This window comes from Oncorhynchus keta, chromosome 20 (genome assembly GCF_023373465.1).
Source record: "Oncorhynchus keta strain PuntledgeMale-10-30-2019 chromosome 20, Oket_V2, whole genome shotgun sequence".
NCBI lineage: Eukaryota > Metazoa > Chordata > Actinopteri > Salmoniformes > Salmonidae > Oncorhynchus > Oncorhynchus keta.
Genome location: NC_068440.1, coordinates 40,412,474 through 40,434,960, shown reverse-complemented (window position 1 = coordinate 40,434,960; position 22,487 = coordinate 40,412,474). Strand labels below are relative to the sequence as shown.

The 22,487-nt window shown below is 46.8% G+C and overlaps 1 protein-coding gene and 3 long non-coding RNA genes across 7 annotated transcripts in view; 3 read left to right on the top strand and 1 right to left on the bottom strand.

The window, feature by feature from the left end:
- Positions 1-22,487, top strand: part of LOC118371372 (homeobox-containing protein 1-like) — a 30,636-nt gene that overhangs the window by 3,608 nt on the left and 4,541 nt on the right. The window contains exons 4-6 of the mRNA XM_052472878.1: positions 4,081-4,166; positions 14,122-14,232; positions 18,118-18,274. Coding sequence (XP_052328838.1) covers positions 4,081-4,166; positions 14,122-14,232; positions 18,118-18,274 — 354 coding nt within the window. The remainder of the gene's footprint in view (positions 1-4,080; positions 4,167-14,121; positions 14,233-18,117; positions 18,275-22,487) is intronic.
- On the top strand, positions 9,608-13,340 carry LOC127910014 (uncharacterized). Its single transcript, XR_008073611.1, has 3 exons — positions 9,608-11,631; positions 12,602-13,082; positions 13,309-13,340. It is a non-coding gene; the product is annotated as an uncharacterized LOC127910014 (long non-coding RNA).
- On the top strand, positions 14,244-15,682 carry LOC127910013 (uncharacterized). Of its 2 annotated transcripts, none has more exons than XR_008073610.1 (3): positions 14,244-14,564; positions 14,631-14,761; positions 14,860-15,682. It is a non-coding gene; the product is annotated as an uncharacterized LOC127910013 (long non-coding RNA). The 2 variants fall into 2 exon arrangements; XR_008073609.1 differs by having other exon boundaries at positions 14,244-14,597.
- Positions 17,197-18,102, bottom strand: LOC127910012 (uncharacterized). 3 transcript variants are annotated; one of them, XR_008073606.1, is made up of 4 exons: positions 17,798-18,102; positions 17,707-17,764; positions 17,539-17,663; positions 17,197-17,401 (listed from the first exon to the last, which is right to left on the bottom strand). It is a non-coding gene; the product is annotated as an uncharacterized LOC127910012 (long non-coding RNA). The 3 variants fall into 3 exon arrangements; XR_008073608.1 differs by having other exon boundaries at positions 17,564-17,663; XR_008073607.1 differs by lacking the exon at positions 17,707-17,764 and having other exon boundaries at positions 17,539-17,675.

The window sequence follows — 22,487 nt, the reverse complement described above, 5'->3', positions numbered from 1 at the left end:
TGAGGGAGGGACAGTAGACTGTGATGTGGAGGAGTACATGAGGTGAGGAGAGAGTGTGCGGGCTGGGAGGGACAGTAGACTGTGACGTGGAGGAGTACATGAGGAAGGGACAGTAGACTGTGACGTGGAGGAGGACATGAGGAAGGGACAGTAGACTGTGACGTGGAGGAGTACATGAGGAAGGGACAGTAGACTGACGTGGAGGAGTACATGAGGAAGGGACAGTAGACTGTGACGTGGAGGAGTACATGAGGAAGGGACCGTAGACTGACGTGGAGGAGTACATGAGGGAGGGACTGTAGACTGACGTGGAGGAGTACATGAGGGAGGGACAGTAGACTGTGACGTGGAGGAGTACATGAGGGAGGGACAGTAGACTGTGACGTGGAGGAGTACATGAGGAAGGGACAGTAGACTGTGACGTGGAGAAGGTGGAGTACATGAGGGAGGGACAGGTAGTAGTGAACCCTGTAGAGGATGAGGAGGGGTATTTGAGGTGAAGGTGAGGGAGGTAGTAGTGAACCCTGAAGAGAAAGTAGAGGATAAGGAGGGGTATTTGAGGTGAAGGTGAGGGAGGTAGTAGTGAACCCTGTAGAGGATGAGGAGGGGTATTTGAGGTGAAGGTGAGGGAGGTAGTAGTGAACCCTGAAGAGAAAGTAGAGGATAAGGAGGGGTATTTGAGGTGAAGGTGAGGGAGGTAGTAGTGAACCCTGAAGAGAAAGTAGAGGATAAGGAGGGGTATTTGAGGGGAAGGTAAGAAACGGCAGAGAATCTAGCTCTGGGAGAGGAGACTCATCAGATAACAACAGCCAGTCTCTGGTGATGCTGGCTTATTCTCCTACTGTTAGACTGACTCATTTGGGTCAGGTGTGTAGGGAGGGATGGATAAAAAGATGATTGCAGCCAGGCTTACATACAGGTCCTGAAGAAGGCAGTAGGCTTTATGACATGTCTCTGGCTGTATAGCTTCTTGTGCAAGTTTATAGACTTTCCAGAAACCACAGTCGAATCAATGCAGAGAGAAAGAAAATAGAGAATGAGTAGAGAAGTAGAACACAGAACACGTGATAATAGATGCACAATTGGCAATGATTACATGGTCTGTATACTAGGGGAAGTCTATATACAAGGGGTGCCGGCGGTGCCTAGTCTATATACAAGGGGTGCCTAGTCTATATACAAGGGGTGCCTAGTCTATATACAAGGGGAAGTCTATATACAAGGGGTGCCTGGTCTATATACAAGGGGTGCCGGCGGTGCCTAGTCTATATACAAGGGGTGCCGGCGGTGCCTAGTCTATATACAAGGGGTGCCGGCGGTGCCTAGTCTATATACAAGGGGTGCCGGCGGTGCCTAGTCTATATACAAGGGGTGCCGGCGGTGCCTAGTCTATATACAAGGGGTGCCGGCGGTGCCTGGTCTATATACAAGGGGTGCCGGCGGTGCCTGGTCTATATACAAGGGGTGCCGGCGGTGCCTGGTCTATATACAAGGGGTGCCGGCGGTGCCTGGTCTATATACAAGGGGTGCCGGCGGTGCCTGGTCTATATACAAGGGGTGCCGGCGGTGCCTGGTCTATATACAAGGGGTGCCGGCGGTGCCTAGTCTATATACAAGGGGTGCCTAGTCTATATACAAGGGGTGCCGGCGGTGCCTAGTCTATATACAAGGGGTGCCTGGTCTATATACAAGGGTGCCGGCGGTGCCTAGTCTATATACAAGGGGTGGTGCCGGCGGTGCCTAGTTTATATACAAGGGGTGCCGGCGGTGCCTAGTCTATATACAAGAGGTGCCGGCGTTGCCTAGTCTATATACAAGGGGTGCCTGGTCTATATACAGGGGTGCCGGCGGTGCCTGGTCTATATACAAGGGGTGCCGGCGGTGCCTGGTCTATATACAAGGGCCTGGTCTATATACAAGGGGTGCGGCGGTGCCTGGTCTATATACAAGGGTGCCTGGTCCATGAGGGTGCCTGGTCTATATACAAGGGGTGCCTGGTCTATATACAAGGGGTGCCTGGTCTATATACAAGGGGTGCCGGCGGTGCCTGGTCTATATACAAGTGGTGCCGGCGGTGCCTGGTCTATATACAAGGGGTGCCGGCGGTGCCTGGTCTATATACAAGCCGGGGTGCCTGGTCTATATACCGGCGGTGCCTGGTCTATATACAAGGGGTGCCGGCGGTGCCTAGTCTATATACAAGGGGTGCCGGCGGTGCCTAGTCTATATACAAGGGGTGCCGGCGGTGCCTAGTCTATATACAAGGGGCCGGGCGGTGCCTAGTCTATATACAAGGGGTGCCGGCGGTGCCTAGTCTATATACAAGGGGTGCCGGCGGTGCCTAGTCTATATACAAGGGGTGCCGGCGGTGCCTAGTCTATATACAAGGGGTGCCGGCGGTGCCTAGTCTTATATACAAGGGGTGCCGGCGGTGCCTAGTCTATATACAAGGGGTGCCGGCGGTGCCTAGTCTATATACAAGGGGTGCCGGCGGTGCCTAGTCTATATACAAGGGGTGCCGGCGGTGCCTAGTCTATATACAAGGGGTGCCGGCGGTGCCTAGTCTATATACAAGGGGTGCCTGGTCTATATACAAGGGGTGCCGGGCGGTGCCTAGTCTATATACAAGGGTGCCGGCGGTGCCTAGTCTATATACAAGAGGTGCCGGCGGTGCCTAGTCTATATACAAGGGGTGCCTGGCGGTGCCTAGTCTATATACAAGGGGAAGTCTATATACAAGGGGTGCCTGGTCTATATACAAGGGGTGCCGGCGGTGCCTAGTCTATATACAAGGGTGCCGGCGGTGCCTAGTCTATATACAAGGGGTGCCTGGTCCATATACAAGAGGTGCCGGCGGTGCCTAGTCTATATACAAGGGGTGCCTGGTCTATGTACAAGGGGTGCCGGCGGTGCCTAGTCTATATACATACAGGGCAGCCGGGCGGTGCCTGGGTGCCTGGTCTATATACAAGGGGTGCCGGCGGTGCCTGGTCTATATACAAGGGGTGCCGGCGGTGCCTGGTCTATATACAAGGGGTGCCGGCGGTGCCTGGTCTATATACAAGGGGTGCCGGCGGTGCCTGGTCTATGTACAAGGGGTGCCGGCGGTGCCTAGTCTATATACAAGGGGTGCCGGCGGTGCCTATATACAAGGGGCCGGCGGTGCCTAGTCTATATACAAGGGGTGTCTATATACGGCGGTGCCTAGTCTATATACAAGGGGTGCCGGCGGTGCCTAGTCTATATACAAGGGGTGCCGGGCGGTGCCTAGTCTATATACAAGGGGTGTCCGGCGGTGCCTAGTCTATATACAAAGGGTGCCTAGTCTATATACAAGGGGTGCCGGCGGTGCCTAGTCTTATATACAAGGGGTGCCGGCGGTGCCTCGTCTTATATACAAGGGGTGCCGGCGGTGCCTCGTCTTATATACAAGGGGTGCCGGCGGTGCCTCGTCTTATATACAAGGGGTGCCGGCGGTGCCTAGTCTTATATACAAGGGGTGCCGGCGGTGCCTAGTCTATAGACTAGGGGTGCCGGGTTGCTCTGATTGTGTGTGTATAGGATACATTATGGATAACCAGTCAACTAATGGTGGGTCTGGAGTCATGTAAGCTCGGCCTATGGCTTCCTCTCCTCGTTTCTGGCTCTCCTTCATCAGCTTATCTGAAAACATAGGGGAGGCAGAAAACACATGGTGTAGAATGTACACTTTGTTTGGTTCCACATTACTGCAGATGGAGAATCTATTGAGTTGTACGGAAGTAGTGATGTCAGTTACTCTATCCACTGCTCACACCACAAACAGGAAGTGTGTTGTCTGTTCTTACTCTATGGTGTCTGTTGTTGCAGGAGGGACGGTAACTGTTGTTGTTGTAGGGACAGGAAGTGTTGTCTGTTCTTACTCTATGGTGTCTGTTGTTGTTGCAGGAGGGACGGTAACTGTTGTTGTAGGGACAGGAAGTGTGTTGTCTGTTCTTACTCTATGGTGTCTGTTGTTGCAGGAGGGACGGTAACTGTTGTTGTTGGGACAGGAAGTGTGTTGTCTGTTCTTACTCTGTGGTGCCTGTTGTGTTCTTCTAGGAGGGACAGTAACCTGGTGAAGGAGGAGATTAAAACCTTCCTCAACAACCGCAGGATCTCCCAGGCCATCGTAGGACAGGTGACAGGTAAAGCAGTCATTTATATATATATGTATATATAGTGAACCTGTGTCGTCTGTTTTTAGTGTTCGCTGTTTACATTGGTTTGTATGAATATTAGTGTCTTTCCTTCTAGGATATTTTTTTATAATGCTCTCATTTGGCTTGTAAGTAAGCATTTCACTGTAAGGTCTACTACACCTGTTGTATTCAGCATTTCACTGTAAGGTCTACTACACCTGTTGTATTCAGCATTTCACTGTAAGGTCTACTACACCTGTTGTATTCAGCATTTCACTGTAAGGTCTACTACACCTGTTGTATTCAGCATTTCACTATAAGGTCTACTACACCTGTTGTAATTCAGCATTTCACTGTAAGGTCTACTACACCTGTTGTATTCAGCATTTCACTATAAGGTCTACTACACCTGTTGTATTCAGCATTTCACTGTGAGGTCTACTACACCTGTTGTATTCAGCATTTCACTGTAAGGTCTACTACACCTGTTGTATTCAGCATTTCACTGTAAGGTCTACTACACCTGTTGTATTCAGCATTTCACTGTGAGGTCTACTACACCTGTTGTATTCAGCATTTCACTGTAAGGTCTACTACACCTGTTGTATTCAGCATTTCACTGTAAGGTCTACTACACCTGTTGTATTCAGCATTTCACTGTAAGGTCTACTACACCTGTTGTATTCAGCATTTCACTGTAAGGTCTACTACACCTGTTTTATTCAGCATTTCACTGTAAGGTCTACTACACCTGTTGTATTCAGAATTTCACTGTAAGGTCTACTACACCTGTTGTATTCAGCATTTCACTGTAAGGTCTACTACACCTGTTGTATTCAGCATTTCACTGTAAGGTCTACTACACCTGTTGTATTCAGCATTTCACTGTAAGGTCTACTACACCTGTTGTATTCAGCATTTCACTGTAAGGTCTACTACACCTGTTGTATTCAGCATTTCACTGTAAGGTCTACTACACCTGTTGTATTCAGCATTTCACTATAAGGTCTACTACACCTGTTGTATTCAGCATTTCACTGTGAGGTCTACTACACCTGTTGTATTCAGCATTTCACTGTAAGGTCTACTACACCTGTTGTATTCAGCATTTCACTGTAAGGTCTACTACACCTGTTGTATTCAGCATTTCACTGTGAGGTCTACTACACCTGTTGTATTCAGCATTTCACTGTGAGGTCTACTACACCTGTTGTATTCAGTATTTCACTGTAAGGTCTACTACACCTGTTGTATTCAGCATTTCACTGTAAGGTCTACTACACCTGTTGTATTCAGCATTTCACTGTAAGGTCTACTACACCTGTTGTATTCAGCATTTCACTGTAAGGTCTACTACACCTGTTGTATTCAGCATTTCACTGTGAGGTCTACTACACCTGTTGTATTCAGCATTTCACTGTAAGGTCTACTACACCTGTTGTATTCAGCATTTCACTGTGAGGTCTACTACACCTGTTGTATTCAGCATTTCACTGTGAGGTCTACTACACCTGTTGTATTCAGCATTTCACTGTGAGGTCTACTACACCTGTTGTATTCAGCATTTCACTGTCACTGTAAGGTCTACTACACCTGTTGTATTCGGCATTTCACTGTAAGGTCTACTACACCTGTTGTATTCAGCATTTCACTGTGAGGTCTACTACACCTGTTGTATTCAGCATTTCACTGTGAGGTCTACTACACCTGTTGTATTCAGCATTTCACTGTAAGGTCTACTACACCTGTTGTATTCGGCACATGTTACAAATAAGATTTGATTTGTTCCTACTCGCGCTCCTTCTCCATCTGTTTCTCCTCTCCTCCCATAATTTTCTCCCTCCCCTATCTCCTACCTTCCTCTGCTCATTATTTACTTTCCTCCTCCTCACTCCTCTCCCTAGGTATCACATTTTATTGATCACATACACATATTTACAGATGTTATTGCAGGTGTGGTGAAATCAGTCCTTTCCTTCTCCTCACCCTAGGTATTAGAGTTAGGGCCTTCAGAAGTATTCATACCCCTTGACTTATTCCACATTTTGTTGTGTTACAGCCTGAATTATTTTTAAATGATTACATAATTTTTTTCATACCCATCTACACACACAATACCTCCAAAATTAAAAAGTGAAAACATGTTTTTTGACATTTTTGAAAATGTATTGTCAATTGAAATACAGTATTCAGTCCCCTGAGTCAATACTTTGTAGAAGCACCTTTGGCAGTGATTACAGCTGTGAGTGTTTTGGGGGTAAATCTCTTAAAAGCTTTCCAACACCTGGATTGTGCCACATTTCCTACTTTTATTATTTTCTAAATTCTTCTATCTCTGTCGAATTGGTTGTTGATCGTAGATTTTCAATCAGATTTATGTCAAAACTGTTACTTGGCCATTCAGGAACATTCACTATATTCTTGTTAAGCAACTCCAGTGTAGATTTGGCCTTGTGTTTGAGGTCATTGTCCTGCTGAAAGGTGAAGGTTTTCCTACTAGGATTTTGCCTGTGCTTATCTCCATTCAGGTTTTTTTTTTAATCCTGAAAAACGATGACAAGCATACCCATAACATGATACAGCCATCACTATGCAAATATAGAGGTACTCAGTAATGTGTTGTATGTTTGGGGCAAACCCAATAACACTTTGTATTCCGGACATGAAGTGAGTTGCTTTGCCACATTTCTTGCAGTATTACTTTAGTGCCTTGTTGCAAACCGGATGCATGTTTTGGAAAACTTTTATTCTGTACTGGCTTCCTTCTTTTCACTCTGTCATGAGGTTATTATTGTGGAGTAACTACCATGTTGCTGATCCATTCTCAGTTTAATGGCTGTGATGAGAGAGAGAAAAAAAACGGTTCGTTTTTTTTCGAAGTCACCATTGGCCTCATGGTGAAATCCCTGAGCAGTTTCCTTCCTCTCCGGCAACTGAGTTAGGAAGGTCCCCTTTATCTTTGTAGTGACTGGTTGTATTGATACACCATCCAAAGTGTGATTAATAACTTCACCATAATCAAAAGGATATTCAATGTGTGCATTTTAATTTTTTATTTTTACCCATCTACCAATAGGTGCCCTTTTTTGTTTTGTTTTTACCCATCTACCAATAGGTGCCCTTTTTTGTTTTGTTTTTACCCATCTACCAATAGGTGCCCTTTTTTGTTTTGTTTTTACCCATCTACCAATAGGTGCTCTTTTTTGTTTTGTTTTTACCCATCTACCAATAGGTGCCCTTTTTTGTTTTGTTTTTACCCATCTACCAATAGGTGCCCTTTTTTGCGAGGCATTGAATGTCCCTTTGAGAAGTTACAGAGATGAGGTATAAATTAATAATTAGACACCATTCTTACACACATGCAACCTATGTGACTTGTTAAGCACATTTATACATCTGAACTTATGTAAATTAAATCTGAACTTATGTAAATTAATTATGTAAATTAAATTAGAGGGGGAAAAAGTATGTTTTCTCACCCCTTTGCTGTGACACTCCAAATTGAGAGCAGGTGCACCCAATTTCTATCAATCATCCTTGATTGATCGCTACAACTTGATTGGAGTCCACCCGTGACCAATTGTTTTGGAAATGATTTAGAACGGAACGCACCTGTCTGTATAAGGTCCCACAGTTGACAGTGCAGAATCTATACCATGAAGTACAAGGAACTGTCTGTCGATCTCTGAGAGAATTGTGATCAGACATACATCTGGGGATTAAACAATGTCGATAGTGTTGAGTGTTTTTTCTAAGACAACCAAACCATTTCTAGAGCACGGTGGTCTCCGTTATTGAGAAAAACTAAATAAAAATGGAACTTCCCTAGAGCTGTCCGTCTGACCAAACTGAGCAGCCGGGCAAGAAGGACCTTGGTCAGAGAGGTGACCAAGAACCCAGCGACCACCCTGACAGAACTACAGAGTTCCTTGGCTGAGATGGGAGAACCTGCCAGAAGGTCAACCGTCTCTACAGTACTTCACCAATCTGGGCTTTATGGGGGAGTGGCTAAACAGAAGCCACTCCTGAGGAAAAATGTCTGGAGTTTGCAAAAGACGACAAGAGCATGAGGCAAAATATTATGTGGTCTGATGACAAAAATTTTGCCTGAATGCAAAGCGCTATGTCTGGGAACCAGGCACAGCTCCTCCCCCATCTTAACACCACCCCTACCATGAAGCATGGTGGGGGCAGCGTCATGCTATGGGGATGTTTTTCAACGGCAGGGACTGGGACACTTAAAAAAAATATATATATATATATATATATATATATTTTTTTTTAAAGATAGAACAACGAGTGGAACCAAATACAGGCAAATCCACGATGAGAACCTGCTTCAGAGTGCAAACAACTTTAGACGATGGGGAGACGATTGAATTCCCAACAGTACAATGACCCCAATCTAAAACAATGCTGGAATGTCTTCAGAACGAGAATGTGAAAGTCCTTGAGTGGTTCTGCCAAAGCCCAGAATGTGAAAGTCCTTGAGTGGTTCTGCCAAAGCCCAGAATGTGAAAGTCCTTGAGTGGTTCTGCCAAAGCCCAGAATGTGAAAGTCCTTGAGTGGTTCTGCCAAAGCCCAGAATGTGAAAGTCCTTGAGTGGTTCTGCCAAAGCCCAGAATGTGAAAGTCCTTGAGTGGTTCTGCCAAAGCCCAGAATGTGAAAGTCCTTGAGTGGTTCTGCCAAAGCCCAGAATGTGAAAGTCCTTGAGTGGTTCTGCCAAAGCCCAGAATGTGAAAGTCCTTGAGTGGTTCTGCCAAAGCCCAGATTGTGAAAGTCCTTGAGTGGTTCTGCCAAAGCCCAGATTGTGAAAGTCCTTGAGTGGTTCTGCCAAAGCCCAGAATGTGAAAGTCCTTGAGTGGTGCCAAAGCCCAGAATGTGAAAGTCTGGTTCCAAAGCCCAGAATGTGAAAGTCCTTGAGTGGTTCTGCCAAAGCCCAGAATGTGAAAGTCCTTGAGTGGTTCTGCCAAAGCCCAGATTGTGAAAGTCCTTGAGTGGTTCTGCCAAAGCCCAGAATGTGAAAGTCCTTGAGTGGTTCTGCCAAAGCCCAGAATGTGAAAGTCCTTGAGTGGTTCTGCCAAAGCCCAGAATGTGAAAGTCCTTGAGTGGTTCTGCCAAAGCCCAGAATGTGAAAGTCCTTGAGTGGTTCTGCCAAAGCCCAGAATGTGAAAGTCCTTGAGTGGTTCTGCCAAAGCCCAGAATGTGAAAGTCCTTGAGTGGTTCTGCCAAAGCCCAGAATGTGAAAGTCCTTGAGTGGTTCTGCCAAAGCCCAGAATGTGAAAGTCCTTGAGTGGTTCTGCCAAAGCCCAGAATGTGAAAGTGAGTGGTTCTGCCAAAGCCCAGAATGTGAAAGTCCTTGAGTGGTTCTGCCAAAGCCCAGAATGTGAAAGTCCTTGAGTGGTTCTGCCAAAGCCCAGAATGTGAAAGTTCTCCAGAATTGAAAGTCCTTGAGTGGTTCTGCCAAAGCCCAGAATGTGAAAGTCCTTGAGTGGTTCTGCCAAAGCCCAGAATGTGAAAGTCCTTGAGTGGTTCTGCCAAAGCCCAGAATGTGAAAGTCCTTGAGTGGTTCTGCCAAAGCCCAGAATGTGAAAGTCCTTGAGTGGTTCTGCCAAAGCCCAGAATGTGAAAGTCCTTGAGTGGTTCTGCCAAAGCCCAGAATGTGAAAGTCCTTGAGTGGTTCTGCCAAAGCCCAGAATGTGAAAGTCCTTGAGTGGTTCTGCCAAAGCCCAGAATGTGAAAGTCCTTGAGTGGTTCTGCCAAAGCCCAGATTTGAATCCCATCGAAACATTTCTAAAACAATGTTTTCACTTTGTTATTTATTCGGGTATTGTATGTAGATGGGTGAGATTTAAAAATAAATATATATATATATATATTTTAAATTCAGGTTGTAACACAGCAAACTGTGGCTTTAAGTCCAGGGGTAAGAATACTTTCTGAAAGCTCTGTATACATTGTGAAAGACCTCTTGATTGGCTCCACATTTATTCGGGTTACAGCCTGACTCTAAAATGGATTAAATTGTTTTTGTCCCCTCAACAATCGACACACAATACCCGATAATGACAAAGCAAAGAAACAGGTTTTCAGAAATGTTTGCCCATTTTTATTACAGAAGCTGAAATGACATTTACATAAGTATTCAGACCCTTTACTCAGTACTTTGTTGAAGCACCTTTTGGCAGTTATTTCATAGTTTTGATATCTTCACTATTATTCCACAATGTAGAAAATAGTAACAAATATTGAAAAACCTTGGAATGAGTAGGCGTGTCCAAATTTTTGACTGGTACTGTATATTTAAAACCAAATACTTATATACTTTTACTCAAGCAAGTAGTATTTTACTGAGTGACTTAAACTTTTACTTGAGTCATTTTCTGTTCATGTATATTTTCTTTTACTTAAGTATGACAATTGAGCACTTTTTCCACCACTGTTCTTTGCTCTGTTCATCTTTCCCTCGATCCTGACTAGTCTCCCAGTCCCTGCTGCTAAAAAAACATCCCCACAACATGATGCTGCCACCACCATGCTTCACCGTAGGGATGGTGCCAGGTTTCCTCCAGAAGTGATGCTTGGAATTCAGGTCAAATAGTTACATCTTGGTTTCATCAGACCAGAGAATCCTCTTTCTCATGGGCTGTCCTTTTGGTGCCTTTTGGCAAACTCCAAGCGGGCTGTCGTGTCTTTTACTGAAGAGTGGCTTCCGCCTGACCACTAGCATAAATGCCATATTTGGTGGAGTGCTGCAGAGAGGGTTGTCCTTCTGGAAGGTTCTCCCATCTCCACAGAGGAACTCTGGAGCTCTGTCAGAGTGACCATTGGGTTCTTGGTCACCTCCCTGACCAAGACCCTTCTCCCCCAATTGCTCAGTTTGTCCGGGCGGCCAGCTCTAGGAAGAGTATTGGTGGTTCCAAACTTCTTCCATTTAAGAATGATGGAGGCCACTGTGTTCTTGGGGACATTTCAATGCCTCAAAAACTATTTAGGTACCCTTCTCCAGATCTGTGCCTCGACACAATCCTGTCTCAGAGCTCTACAGACAATTCCTTCGACCTCATGACTTGTTTTTTTTTGTTGCTCTGACAGGCACTGTCAACTGTGGTACCTTTTATATAGACAGGCGTGTGCCTTTCCAAATCATGTCCAATCAATTGAATTTACCACAGGTGGACTCCAATCACGTTGTAGAAACATCTCAAAGATGTTCAATGGAAACAGGATGCACCTCAATTTCGAGTCTCATAGCAAATGTTCTAATTACTTTTATGTAAGTAAGGTATTTCTGTTTTTATCTAAATTTGCTGAAGAAATCTGCAAACCTGTTTTTGCTTTGTCATTATGGGGTATTGTGTGTAGATTGAGGGGGGTGACCTAATCCATTTTAGAATAAGGCTGTAACATAATGTGGAAATGGTCAAGAGGTCTGAATACTTTCCGAATGCACTGTATAGCCCCTCCCTAGGTATCAGTCAGAGCTATCTCTTCTCCCTAGGTATCAGTCAGAGCTATCACTCCTCTCTTCTCCCTGGGTATCAGTCAGAGCTATCTCTCCTCTCTTCTCCCTGGGTATCAGTCAGAGCTATCTCTCCTCTCTTCTCCCTAGGTATCAGTCAGAGCTATCACTCCTCTCTTCTCCTAGGTATCAGTCAGAGCTATCTCTTCTCCCTAGGTATCAGTCAGAGCTATCTCTTCTCCTAGGTATCAGTCAGAGCTATCTCTTCTCCCTAGGTATCAGTCAGAGCTATCACTCCTCTCTTCTCCCTGGGTATCAGTCAGAGCTATCTCTCCTCTCTTCTCCCTGGGTATCAGTCAGAGCTATCTCTCCTCTCTTCTCCCTAGGTATCAGTCAGAGCTATCACTCCTCTCTTCTCCCTAGGTATCAGTCAGAGCTATCTCTCCTCTCTTCTCCCTAGGTATCAGTCAGAGCTATCACTCCTCTCTTCTCCCTAGGTATCAGTCAGAGCTATCTCTTCTCCCTAGGTATCAGTCAGAGCTATCTCTTCTCCCTAGGTATCAGTCAGAGCTATCTCTTCTCCCTAGGTATCAGTCAGAGCTATCTCTTCTCCCTAGGTATCAGTCAGAGCTATCTCTTCTCCTAGGTATCAGTCAGAGCTATCTCTTTCCCTAGGTATCAGTCAGAGCTATCTCTCCTCTCTTCTCCCTAGGTATCAGTCAGAGCTATCTCTTTCCCCTAGGTATCAGTCAGAGCTATCTCTCCTCTCTTCTCCCTAGGTATCAGTCAGAGCTATCTCTTTCCCTAGGTATCAGTCAGAGCTATCTCTCCTCTCTTCTCCCTAGGTATCAGTCAGAGCTATCACTCCTCTCTTCTCCCTAGGTATCAGTCAGAGCTATCTCTTCTCCCTAGGTATCAGTCAGAGCTATCTCTTTCCCCTAGGTATCAGTCAGAGCTATCACTCCTCTCTTCTCCCTAGGTATCAGTCAGAGCTATCTCTCCTCTCTTCTCCCTGGGTATCAGTCAGAGCTATCTCTCCTCTCTTCTCCCTAGGTATCAGTCAGAGCTATCTCTCCTCTCTTCTCCCTAGGTATCAGTCAGAGCTATCTCTCCTCTCTTCTCCCTAGGTATCAGTCAGAGCTATCACTCCTCTCTTCTCCCTAGGTATCAGTCAGAGCTATCACTCCTCTCTTCTCCCTAGGTATCAGTCAGAGCTATCACTCCTCTCTTCTCCCTAGGTATCAGTCAGAGCTATCACTCCTCTCTTCTCCCTAGGTATCAGTCAGAGCTATCACTCCTCTCTTCTCCCTAGGTATCAGTCAGAGCTATCACTCCTCTCTTCTCCCTAGGTATCAGTCAGAGCTATCACTCCTCTCTTCTCCCTAGGTATCAGTCAGAGCTATCACTCCTCTCTTCTCCCTAGGTATCAGTCAGAGCTATCTCTCCTCTCTTCTCCCTAGGTATCAGTCAGAGCTATCTCTTCTCTCCCTAGGTATCAGTCAGAGCTATCTCTTCTCCCTAGGTATCTCAGAGCTATCTCTTTCCCTAGGTATCAGTCAGAGCTATCTCTTTCCCTAGGTATCAGTCAGAGCTATCTCTTTCCCTAGGTATCAGTCAGAGCTATCTCTTTCTTCCCTAGGTATCAGTCAGAGCTATCTCTCCCCTCTCTTCCTCTCTTCTCCCTAGGTATCAGTCAGAGCTATCACTCCTCTCTTCTCCCTAGGTATCAGTCAGAGCTATCTCTTTTCCCTAGGTATCAGTCAGAGCTATCTCTTTCCCTAGGTATCAGTCAGAGCTATCTCTTTCCCTAGGTATCAGTCAGAGCTATCTCTCCTCTCTTCTCCCTAGGTATCAGTCAGAGCTATCTCTCCTCTCTTCTCCCTAGGTATCAGTCAGAGCTATCTCCTCTCTTCTCCCTAGGTATCAGTCAGAGCTATCACTCCTCTCTTCTCCCTAGGTATCAGTCAGAGCTATCTCTCCTCTCTTCTCCCTAGGTATCAGTCAGAGCTATCTCTCCTCTCTTCTCCCTAGGTATCAGTCAGAGCTATCTCTCCTCTCTTCTCCCTAGGTATCAGTCCGAGCTATCACTCCTCTCTTCTCCATAGGTATCAGTCCGAGCTATCACTCCTCTCTTCTCCCTAGGTATCAGTCCGAGCTATCACTCCTCTCTTCTCCCTAGGTATCAGTCCGAGCTATCACTCCTCTCTTCTCCCTAGGTATCAGTCTGAGCTATCACTCCTCTCTTCTCCCTAGGTATCAGTCTGAGCTATCTCTCCTCTCTTCTCCCTAGGTATCAGTCCGAGCTATCACTCCTCTCTTCTCCCTAGGTATCAGTCAGAGCTATCTCTCCTCTCTTCTCCCTAGGTATCAGTCAGAGCTATCTCTCCTCTCTTCTCCCTAGGTATCAGTCAGAGCTATCTCTCCTCTCTTTTCCCTAGGTATCAGTCCGAGCTATCACTCCTCTCTTCTCCCGAGCTATCACTCCTCTCTTTTCCCTAGGTATCAGTCAGAGCTATATCTCTCAGTGGTTGCTGCAGCAGGGCTTGGAGATGAGTGACTCCAAACGCAGAGCCTTCTACCGCTGGTACCTGCTTGAGAGAAACAACCCAGGTAAGAACCCAGTGTAGGAGGCGGCTAAGGGGAGGGAGCGGTTCATGTCGACTCCATTCTGTTAGCTTGGACTGCTGCTTGTTATTGTGACCTTTCCCCTATGTCTGTCCTATGTAAATCCTGCATTGTGAATCCACACACACACACACCTTTTCTGGTTCTAGAGGTCTGGAGGGTTCAGTGAAGTACTGAGAACTATGACTGAGAGAAGGTATACAGTAGGATAAAAACACACGCCACATTTATACTTGGTCTAACGACGTGTCTGTAAACAATTAGAATGCGACAGGTGCGGCAGGGTAGCCTAGTGGTTAGAGTGTAGAGGCGGCAGGGTAGCCTAGTGGTTAGAGTGTAGAGGCGGCAGGGTAGCCTAGTGGTTAGAGTGTAGAGGCGGCAAGGTAGCCTAGTGGTTAGAGTGTAGAGGTGGCAGGGTAGCCTAGTGGTTAGAGTGTAGAGGCGGCAGGGTAGCCTAGTGGTTAGAGTGTAGAGGCGGCAGGGTAGCCTAGTGGTTAGAGTGTAGAGGCGGCAGGTAGCCTAGTGGTTAGAGTGTAGAGGCGGCAGGGTAGCCTAGTGGTTAGAGTGTAGAGGCGGCAGGGTAGCCTAGTGGTTAGAGTGTAGAGGAGGCAGGGTAGCCTAGTGGTTAGAGTGTAGAGGCGGCAGGGTAGCCTAGTGGTTAGAGTGTAGAGGCGGCAGGGTAGCCTAGTGGTTAGAGTGTAGAGGCGGCAGGGTAGCCTAGTGGTTAGAGTGTAGAGGCGGCAGGGTAGCCTAGTGGTTAGAGTGTAGAGGCGGCAGGGTAGCCTAGTGGTTAGAGTGTAGAGGCGGCAGGGTAGCCTAGTGGTTAGAGTGTAGAGGCGGCAGGGTAGCCTAGTGGTTAGAGTGTAGAGGCGGCAGGGTAGCCTAGTGGTTAGAGTGTAGAGGCGGCAGGGTAGCCTAGTGGTTAGAGTGTAGAGGCGGCAGGGTAGCCTAGTGGTTAGAGCGTAGAGGCGGCAGGGTAGCCTAGTGGTTAGAGCGTAGAGGCGGCAGGGTAGCCTAGTGGTTAGAGCGTAGAGGCGGCAGGGTAGCCTAGTGGTTAGAGCGTAGAGGCGGCAGGGTAGCCTAGTGGTTAGAGCGTAGAGGCGGCAGGGTAGCCTAGTGGTTAGAGCGTAGAGGCGGCAGGGTAGCCTAGTGGTTAGAGCGTAGAGGCGGCAGGGTAGCCTAGTGGTTAGAGCGTTGGACTAGTAACCGGAAGGTTGCAAGTTCAAATCCCCGAGCTGACAAGGTACAAATCTGTCGTTCTGCCCCTGAACAGGCAGTTAACCCACTGTTCCTAGGCCGCCATTGAAAATAACATGACATGTCAATAGACGACTGTAAACCAGCCTTTGCTGTAGATGTTAATCAATTATGTTAAAGTCATCTGGTTTGAAGTGAAACTCTAGTGGATGAGTGTGGTGTCTGTCCATCCATCTAAACCCAGACTACAGGAACGTCTCGACCCGTCCATCTAAACCCAGGCTACAGGAACGTCACGATCCGTCCATCTAAACCCAGGCTACAGGAACGTCACGATCCGTCTATCTAAACCCAGGCTACAGGAACGTCACGATCCGTCCATCTAAACCCAGGCTACAGGAACGTCGTGACCTCATAAGAAGTCAACAATAAACATCCACACAGACCAATGTACAGATGCACTAGAAATGTTCTGAAAATGAAACTGTTTGCTCAATTCTACATCAGCAAAGACATTAGCCTAAATATCACAATGTTTAGTCTGTCACTTTAGTGCTTCACTCCTATGTCACGTGACCAAAATGCATGAAAAGAAGCCTCCATGAACAATCTACCTACCCCTGCCGTCTTCATGCCATCCCCCTGTCCTCCTCCCTTCTTCCCCAAGCTTTGCTGACGCTGCTTCTGTGTGGTTCTCAGTCCTGATCCTGGAGAGGTAGAATTCCGGTGCTGGTTTTCATTCCTACATGGCTAACAGGCTAACCATAATAACCCCATCTAATACTAACAATGATGCTAATTCAGGATCCTAATGCTAACGTGTTGCCTTTCTCTATGCCTTTCTACCTGGTGGGCACTTCATTACTAAACTTCTGGACCTGTCTGCTATTTACCTATTCAGAACAGTAATCTCAAAGTTTCTCTTGTTAACTTAACACATTGTGGCCACAGAAATTATTGGACGAAGTCCGTAAGAATAAATTATAAATTGATAGACATACAAACAGGTGATCTAATTTTGATTGACTGTAGGACTTCTGTTAACTCTAGGCCTAAATCTTAAACCAATATTGCCCAAACTCTGTATGCCTACTTAGATACGTCTGTGGCCTGACCTGACCACTGGTTTGGTTTTGTCCTTAATGAAGGGCTGAGATGGAGTGAAAGCCAGCACGGTCCGGCGGGTCTGGGCCCAGGGCTCGGTGGTCTCGGCCAGGGGCTCTGTGGTCTCGGCCAGGGGTTGGGCCAGAACCTGGGCTCTGGACCCGCCAGGGGAGGGGACAGAGACGTCACAGGGATGGTGGGAAACGCCGCTACGGGCGCCACGGCCGCGGCCACTGCCTCTACCACCTGGGGCAGACAGAGAGAGCTGCTGATGCACCTCCTCCCATGGTACACTGCTGCCGCACAGCAGGCACAGCCAGGTAACGGCCAGGTAACAGCCAGGTAACAGCAAGCCCCTGCCCATAACAGGCAACCACTCTTACAGGGCTCAACCCTCTCTCTCTCCTCAGTTCTGTCTGTGGCTGTTCAGGCACGAGGCAGGTGATGTTTTTACTAGTCCAGGTTTTAGCTCCAACTCTGAGTTCCATTACCAAAGTCGAAAGTAAAAAAAAACAAAAAGACACTGCAACACTCAGTGACCCCTGTCTGTCTGACACATCCTGTCATCACATAGCCTGCATGCCTGTCTGTGTCCACGTTGTGTCCCACTGTCAGTCCGAGGGATCTCATGTATCCAATAAGTCCAAATCCTTATTAAAATACGACAGTCATGTGATTGAACTTCTATCTCATAACTAATAGTTGCAATGGGTTACTTTCTCTTGATGTTTAAACTCTCTCTCTCACTCCCTCTCTCTCACCTCCTTCCCTCACTCCCTCTCTCACCTCACTCCCTCTCTCACCTCCTTCCCTCACTCCCTCTCTCACCTCCTTCCCTCACTCCCTCTCTCACCTCCTTCCCTCACTCCCTCTCACCTCCTTCCCTCACTCCCTCTCTCACCTCCTTCCCTCACTCCCCCTCTCACCTCCTTCCCTCACTCCCCTCTCTCCCCTCACTCCCTCTCACCTCCTTCCCTCACTCCCTCTCACCTCCTTCCCTCACTCCCTCTCTCACCTCCTTCCCTCACTCCCTCTCTCACCTCCTTCCCTCACTCCCTCTCTCACCTCCTTCCCTCACTCCCTCTCTCACCTCCTTCCCTCACTCCCTCTCTCACCTCCTCTCTCACCTCCTTTCCTCACTCTCTCACTCCCTCTCACCTCCTTCCCTCACTCCCTCTCTCACCTCCTTCCCTCACTCTCTCACTCCCTCTCTCACCTCTTTCCCTCACTCTCTCACTCCCTCTCTCACCTCCTTCCCTCACTCTCTCACTCCCTCTCTCACCTCCTTCCCTCACTCTCTCACTCCCTCTCTCACCTCCTTCCCTCACTCTCTCACTCCCTCTCTCACCTCCTTCCCTCACTCTCTCACTCCCTCTCTCACCTCCTTCCCTCACTCTCTCACTCCCTCTCTCACCTCCTTCCCTCACTCTCTCACTCCCTCTCTCACCTCCTTCCCTCACTCTCTCTCGCCTCCTTCCCTCACTCTCTCTCGCCTCCTCCCTTCCCTTTCTCTCGCCTCCTCCCTTCCCTTTCTCTCGCCTCCTCCCCCTCTCATTACGGCCCATGTAGGTGCTACCCTGTCAATGCGCTCCCTGGTGAAGGAGGAGCCTGATTGGAGGACGGGGGTCAGCCCTGGGGAGAGGGGCGGGGTGGCGGGCGGTCCTCTGAGGCTGCGGAGGGGAAGCAGGTTCACCTGGAGGAAGGAGTGCCAGTCAATCATGGAGAGGTGAGCCAAACAAAGTGCAGTACTTTCCAGTTGACTAGCCAACTGTCTGCTTACGTAGAAAAAGCTTTATAGATACATTTGATTGATTGATTATCTATATTGACCCACACCTGGAAGACAAGCACTCTCAGAGAGCGACTGCTATTAAATCAAATAAAGTCTAGTTTGCAGTCTTTCCTGATTCAGTTTGAAGTGATTGTGTTACTGTAGCTGTGTTGTTGGCTAGCTCCTCTGAACAACAGTGTCCTAATTCAGTTTGAAGTGATTGTGTTACTGAAGCTGTGTTGTTGGCTAGCTCCTCTGAACAACAGTGTCCTAATTCAGTTTGAAGTGATTGTGTTACTGTAGCTGTGTTGTTGGCTAGCTCCTCTGAACAACAATGTCCTAATTCAGTTTGAAGTGATTGTGTTACGGTAGCTGTGTTGTTGGCTAGCTCCTCTGAACAACAGTGTCCTGACGAGAAAGCACATTTTCTACGCCAGGTGAAATCACACCTCGTTAGCTCATTTGTTATGGATGTATTCAAATAAATGTCACTAGAAAACAGCTTAAACAAATGCAGCTACTGTTATTCTGTCTGCGCTGTTTGACGTGACTGAGTTAGCCTCCAAATATACATCCGCTGTCTTCAACCAGGATCTCAGCGACCACTGCCTCATTGCCTGTATCCGCTACGGTGCCGCAGTCAAACGACCACCCCTCATCACTGTCAAACGCTCCCTAAAACACTTCTGTGAGCAGGCCTTTCTAATCGACCTGGCCCGGGTATCCTGGAAGGACATTGACCTCATCCCGTCAGTTGAGGATGCCTGGTCATTCTTTAAGAGTAACTTCCTCACCATTTTAGATAAGCATGCTCCGTTCAAAAAATGCAGAACTAAGAACAGATACAGCCCTTGGTTCACTCCAGACCTGACTGCCCTCGACCAGCACAAAAACATCCTGTGGCGGACTGCAATAGCATCGAATAGCCTCCGCGATATGCAACTGTTCAGGGAAGTCAGAAACCAATACACGCAGTCAGTCAGGAAAGCTAAGGCCAGCTTCTTCAGGCAGAAGTTTGCATCCTGTAGCTCCAACTCCAAAAAGTTCTGGGACACTGTGAAGTCCATGGAGAACAAGAGCACCTCCTCCCAGCTGTCCACTGCACTGAGGCTAGGGAACACGGTCACCACCGACAAATCCATGATTATCGAAAACTTCAACAAGCATTTCTCAACGGCTGGCCATGCCTTCCGCCTGGCTACTCCTACCTCGGCCAACAGCTCCGCCCCCCGCAGCTCCTCGCCCAAGCCTCTCCAGGTTCTCCTTTACCCAAATCCAGATAGCAGATGTTCTGAAAGAGCTGCAAAACCTGGACCTGTATAAATCAGCTGGGCTTGACAATCTGGACCCTCTATTTCTGAAACTATCCGCCGCCATTGTCGCAACCCCTATTACCAGCCTGTTCAACCTCTCTTTCATATCGTCTGAGATCCCCAAGGATTGAAAGCTGCCGCAGTCATCCCCCTCTTCAAAGGGGGAGACACCCTGGACCCAAACTATTACAGACCTATATCCATCCTGCCCTGCCTATCTAAGGTCTTTGAAAGCCAAGTCAACAAACAGGTCACTGACCATCTCGAATCCCACCGTACCTTCTCCGCTATGCAATCTGGTTTCCGAGCCGGTCACGGGTGCACCTCAGCCACACTCAAGGTACTAAACAACATCATAACCGCCATCGATAAAAGACAGTACTGTGCAGCCGTCTTCATCGACCTTGCCAAGGCTTTCGACTATGTCAATCACCATATTCTTATCGGCAGACTCAGTAGCCTCGGTTTTTCGGATGACTGCCTTGCCTGGTTCACCAATTACTTTGCAGACAGAGTTCAGTGTGTCAAATCAGAGGGAATGCTGTCCGGTCCTCTGGCAGTCTCTATGGGGGCGCCACAGGGTTCAATTCTCGGGCCGACTCTTTTCTCTGTATATATCAATGATGTTGCTCTTGCTGCGGGCGATTCCCTGATCCACCTCTACGCAGACGACACCATTCTATATACTTTCGGCCCGTCATTGGACACTGTGCTATCTAACCTCCAAACGAGCTTCAATGCCATACAACACTCCTTCCGTGGCCTCCAACTGCTCTTATACGCTAGTAAAACCAAATGCATGCTTTTCAACCGATCGCTGCCTGCACCCGCATGCCCGACTAGCATCACCACACTGGATGGTTCCGACCTTGAATATGTGGACACCTATAAGTACCTAGGTGTCTGGCTAGACTGCAAACTCTCCTTCCAGACCCATATCAAACATCTCCAATCGAAAATCAAATCAAGAGTCGGCTTTCTATTCCGCAACAAAGCCTCCTTCACTCACGCTGCCAAGCTTACCCTAGTAAAACTGACTATCCTACCGATCCTCGACTTCGGCGATGTCATCTACAAAATTGCTTCCAACACTCTACTCAGCAAACTGGATGCAGTTTATCACAGTGCCATCCGTTTTGTCACTAAAGCACCGTATACTACCCACCACTGCGACTTGTATGCTCTAGTCGGCTGGCCCTCGCTACATATTCGTCGCCAGACCCACTGGCTCCAGGTCATCTACAAGGCCATGCTAGGTAAAGCTCCGCCTTATCTCAGTTCACTAGTCACGATGGCAACACCCATCTGTAGCACTCGCTCCAGCAGGTGTATCTCACTGATCATCCCTAAAGCCAACACCTCATTCGGCCGCCTTTCGTTCCAATACTCTGCTGCCTGTGACTGGAAAGAATTGCGAAAATCGCTGAAGTTGGAGACTTATCTCCCTCACCAACTTCAAACATCAGCTATCTGAGCAGCTAACCGATCGCTGCAGCTGTACATAATCTATTGGTAAATAGCCCACCCATTTTCACCTACCTCATCCCCACAGTTTTTATTTATTTACTTTTCTGCTCTTTTGCACACCAATATCTCTACCTGTACATGATCATCTGATCATTTATCACTCCAGTGTTAATCTGCTAAATTGTAATTATTCGCTCCTATGGCTTATTTATTGCCCACCTCCTCATGCCTTTTGCTCACACTGTATATAGACTTTATTTTTTCTACTGCGTCATTGACTTGTTTGTGTTATTGGCTTGTTTATTGTTTATTCCATGTGTAACTCTGTGTTGTTGCCTGTGTCACACTGCTTTGCTTTATCTTGGCCAGGTTGCAGTTGCAAATGAGAACTTGTTCTCAACTAGCCTACCTGGTTAAATAAAAATGTAAAAATGTTGGAACGTTTGCCTGTTAAATAAAGGTGAAAAAAAAAAAACCTCTGAAAGAACTTCATGATGACAGAAGTGAGTGCTACGGGGCGATAGTAATTTAGTTCAGTTAAATGAAAATGTAAAAACATTGTAACGTTTTCCGGCCCGAGACGATATATCCTCCAAACACTGGCTTCTCTGGCATTGTCACTTAAATAATCTACTGTAATTTATTTAGGCAGCTTGTTTACTATAGAATGGTTGAAGTGTTTATTATTTTAACTTGTTTTCATGTTTCGTTTGACACCTTTCATGTTCATTTGGACATTTTGTTTTAAAACATTTCACATTTATTTTCCTGTGTATTCTGGGGTTGAAAACAACAGACATCTGAAACAGTTGACATGGGAAATAATCACATTGCTTTACTGGCTTTGTAGGTTTTCATTTTTTTTAACACATGTATTACATGTTAACTTTTACTTACAAAGATATTACAAGCATTTTGCTACACTCGCATTAACATCTGCTAACCTTGTGTATGTGACAAATAACATTTTGATTTGATATTTGATGAATAAAGGTACTATTTTGTATATTTGTCATGATACAGATTTGTATCGTAGGTGAAATATTGCTTAATTGCAAATATTGCAAGACAATATTAGTCAACCATTATTCAGTGGAATGGGTAAGAAGGCTAATGCCGCAACTTCCTGGGACAAGATCAGTCTAGTGTATCAAAATATATATATATTTTTTAATAAATACTTCTCCCTTTGGAAAATAAGTGTTTTCATAAATACTCCTCTGGGAACACAATGTTGTATGTGTTTTATGTCTTCTGCCCAAATTAAATTCAAGGAATATGAATCTGTGTCAACATAGATATCACAGTATTCGGACATGGGGGGTCGTGCATGTCGGGAGACCGATCCAGAACTGGTTTTAATCACAATTACTGCAGTAGTCAACACA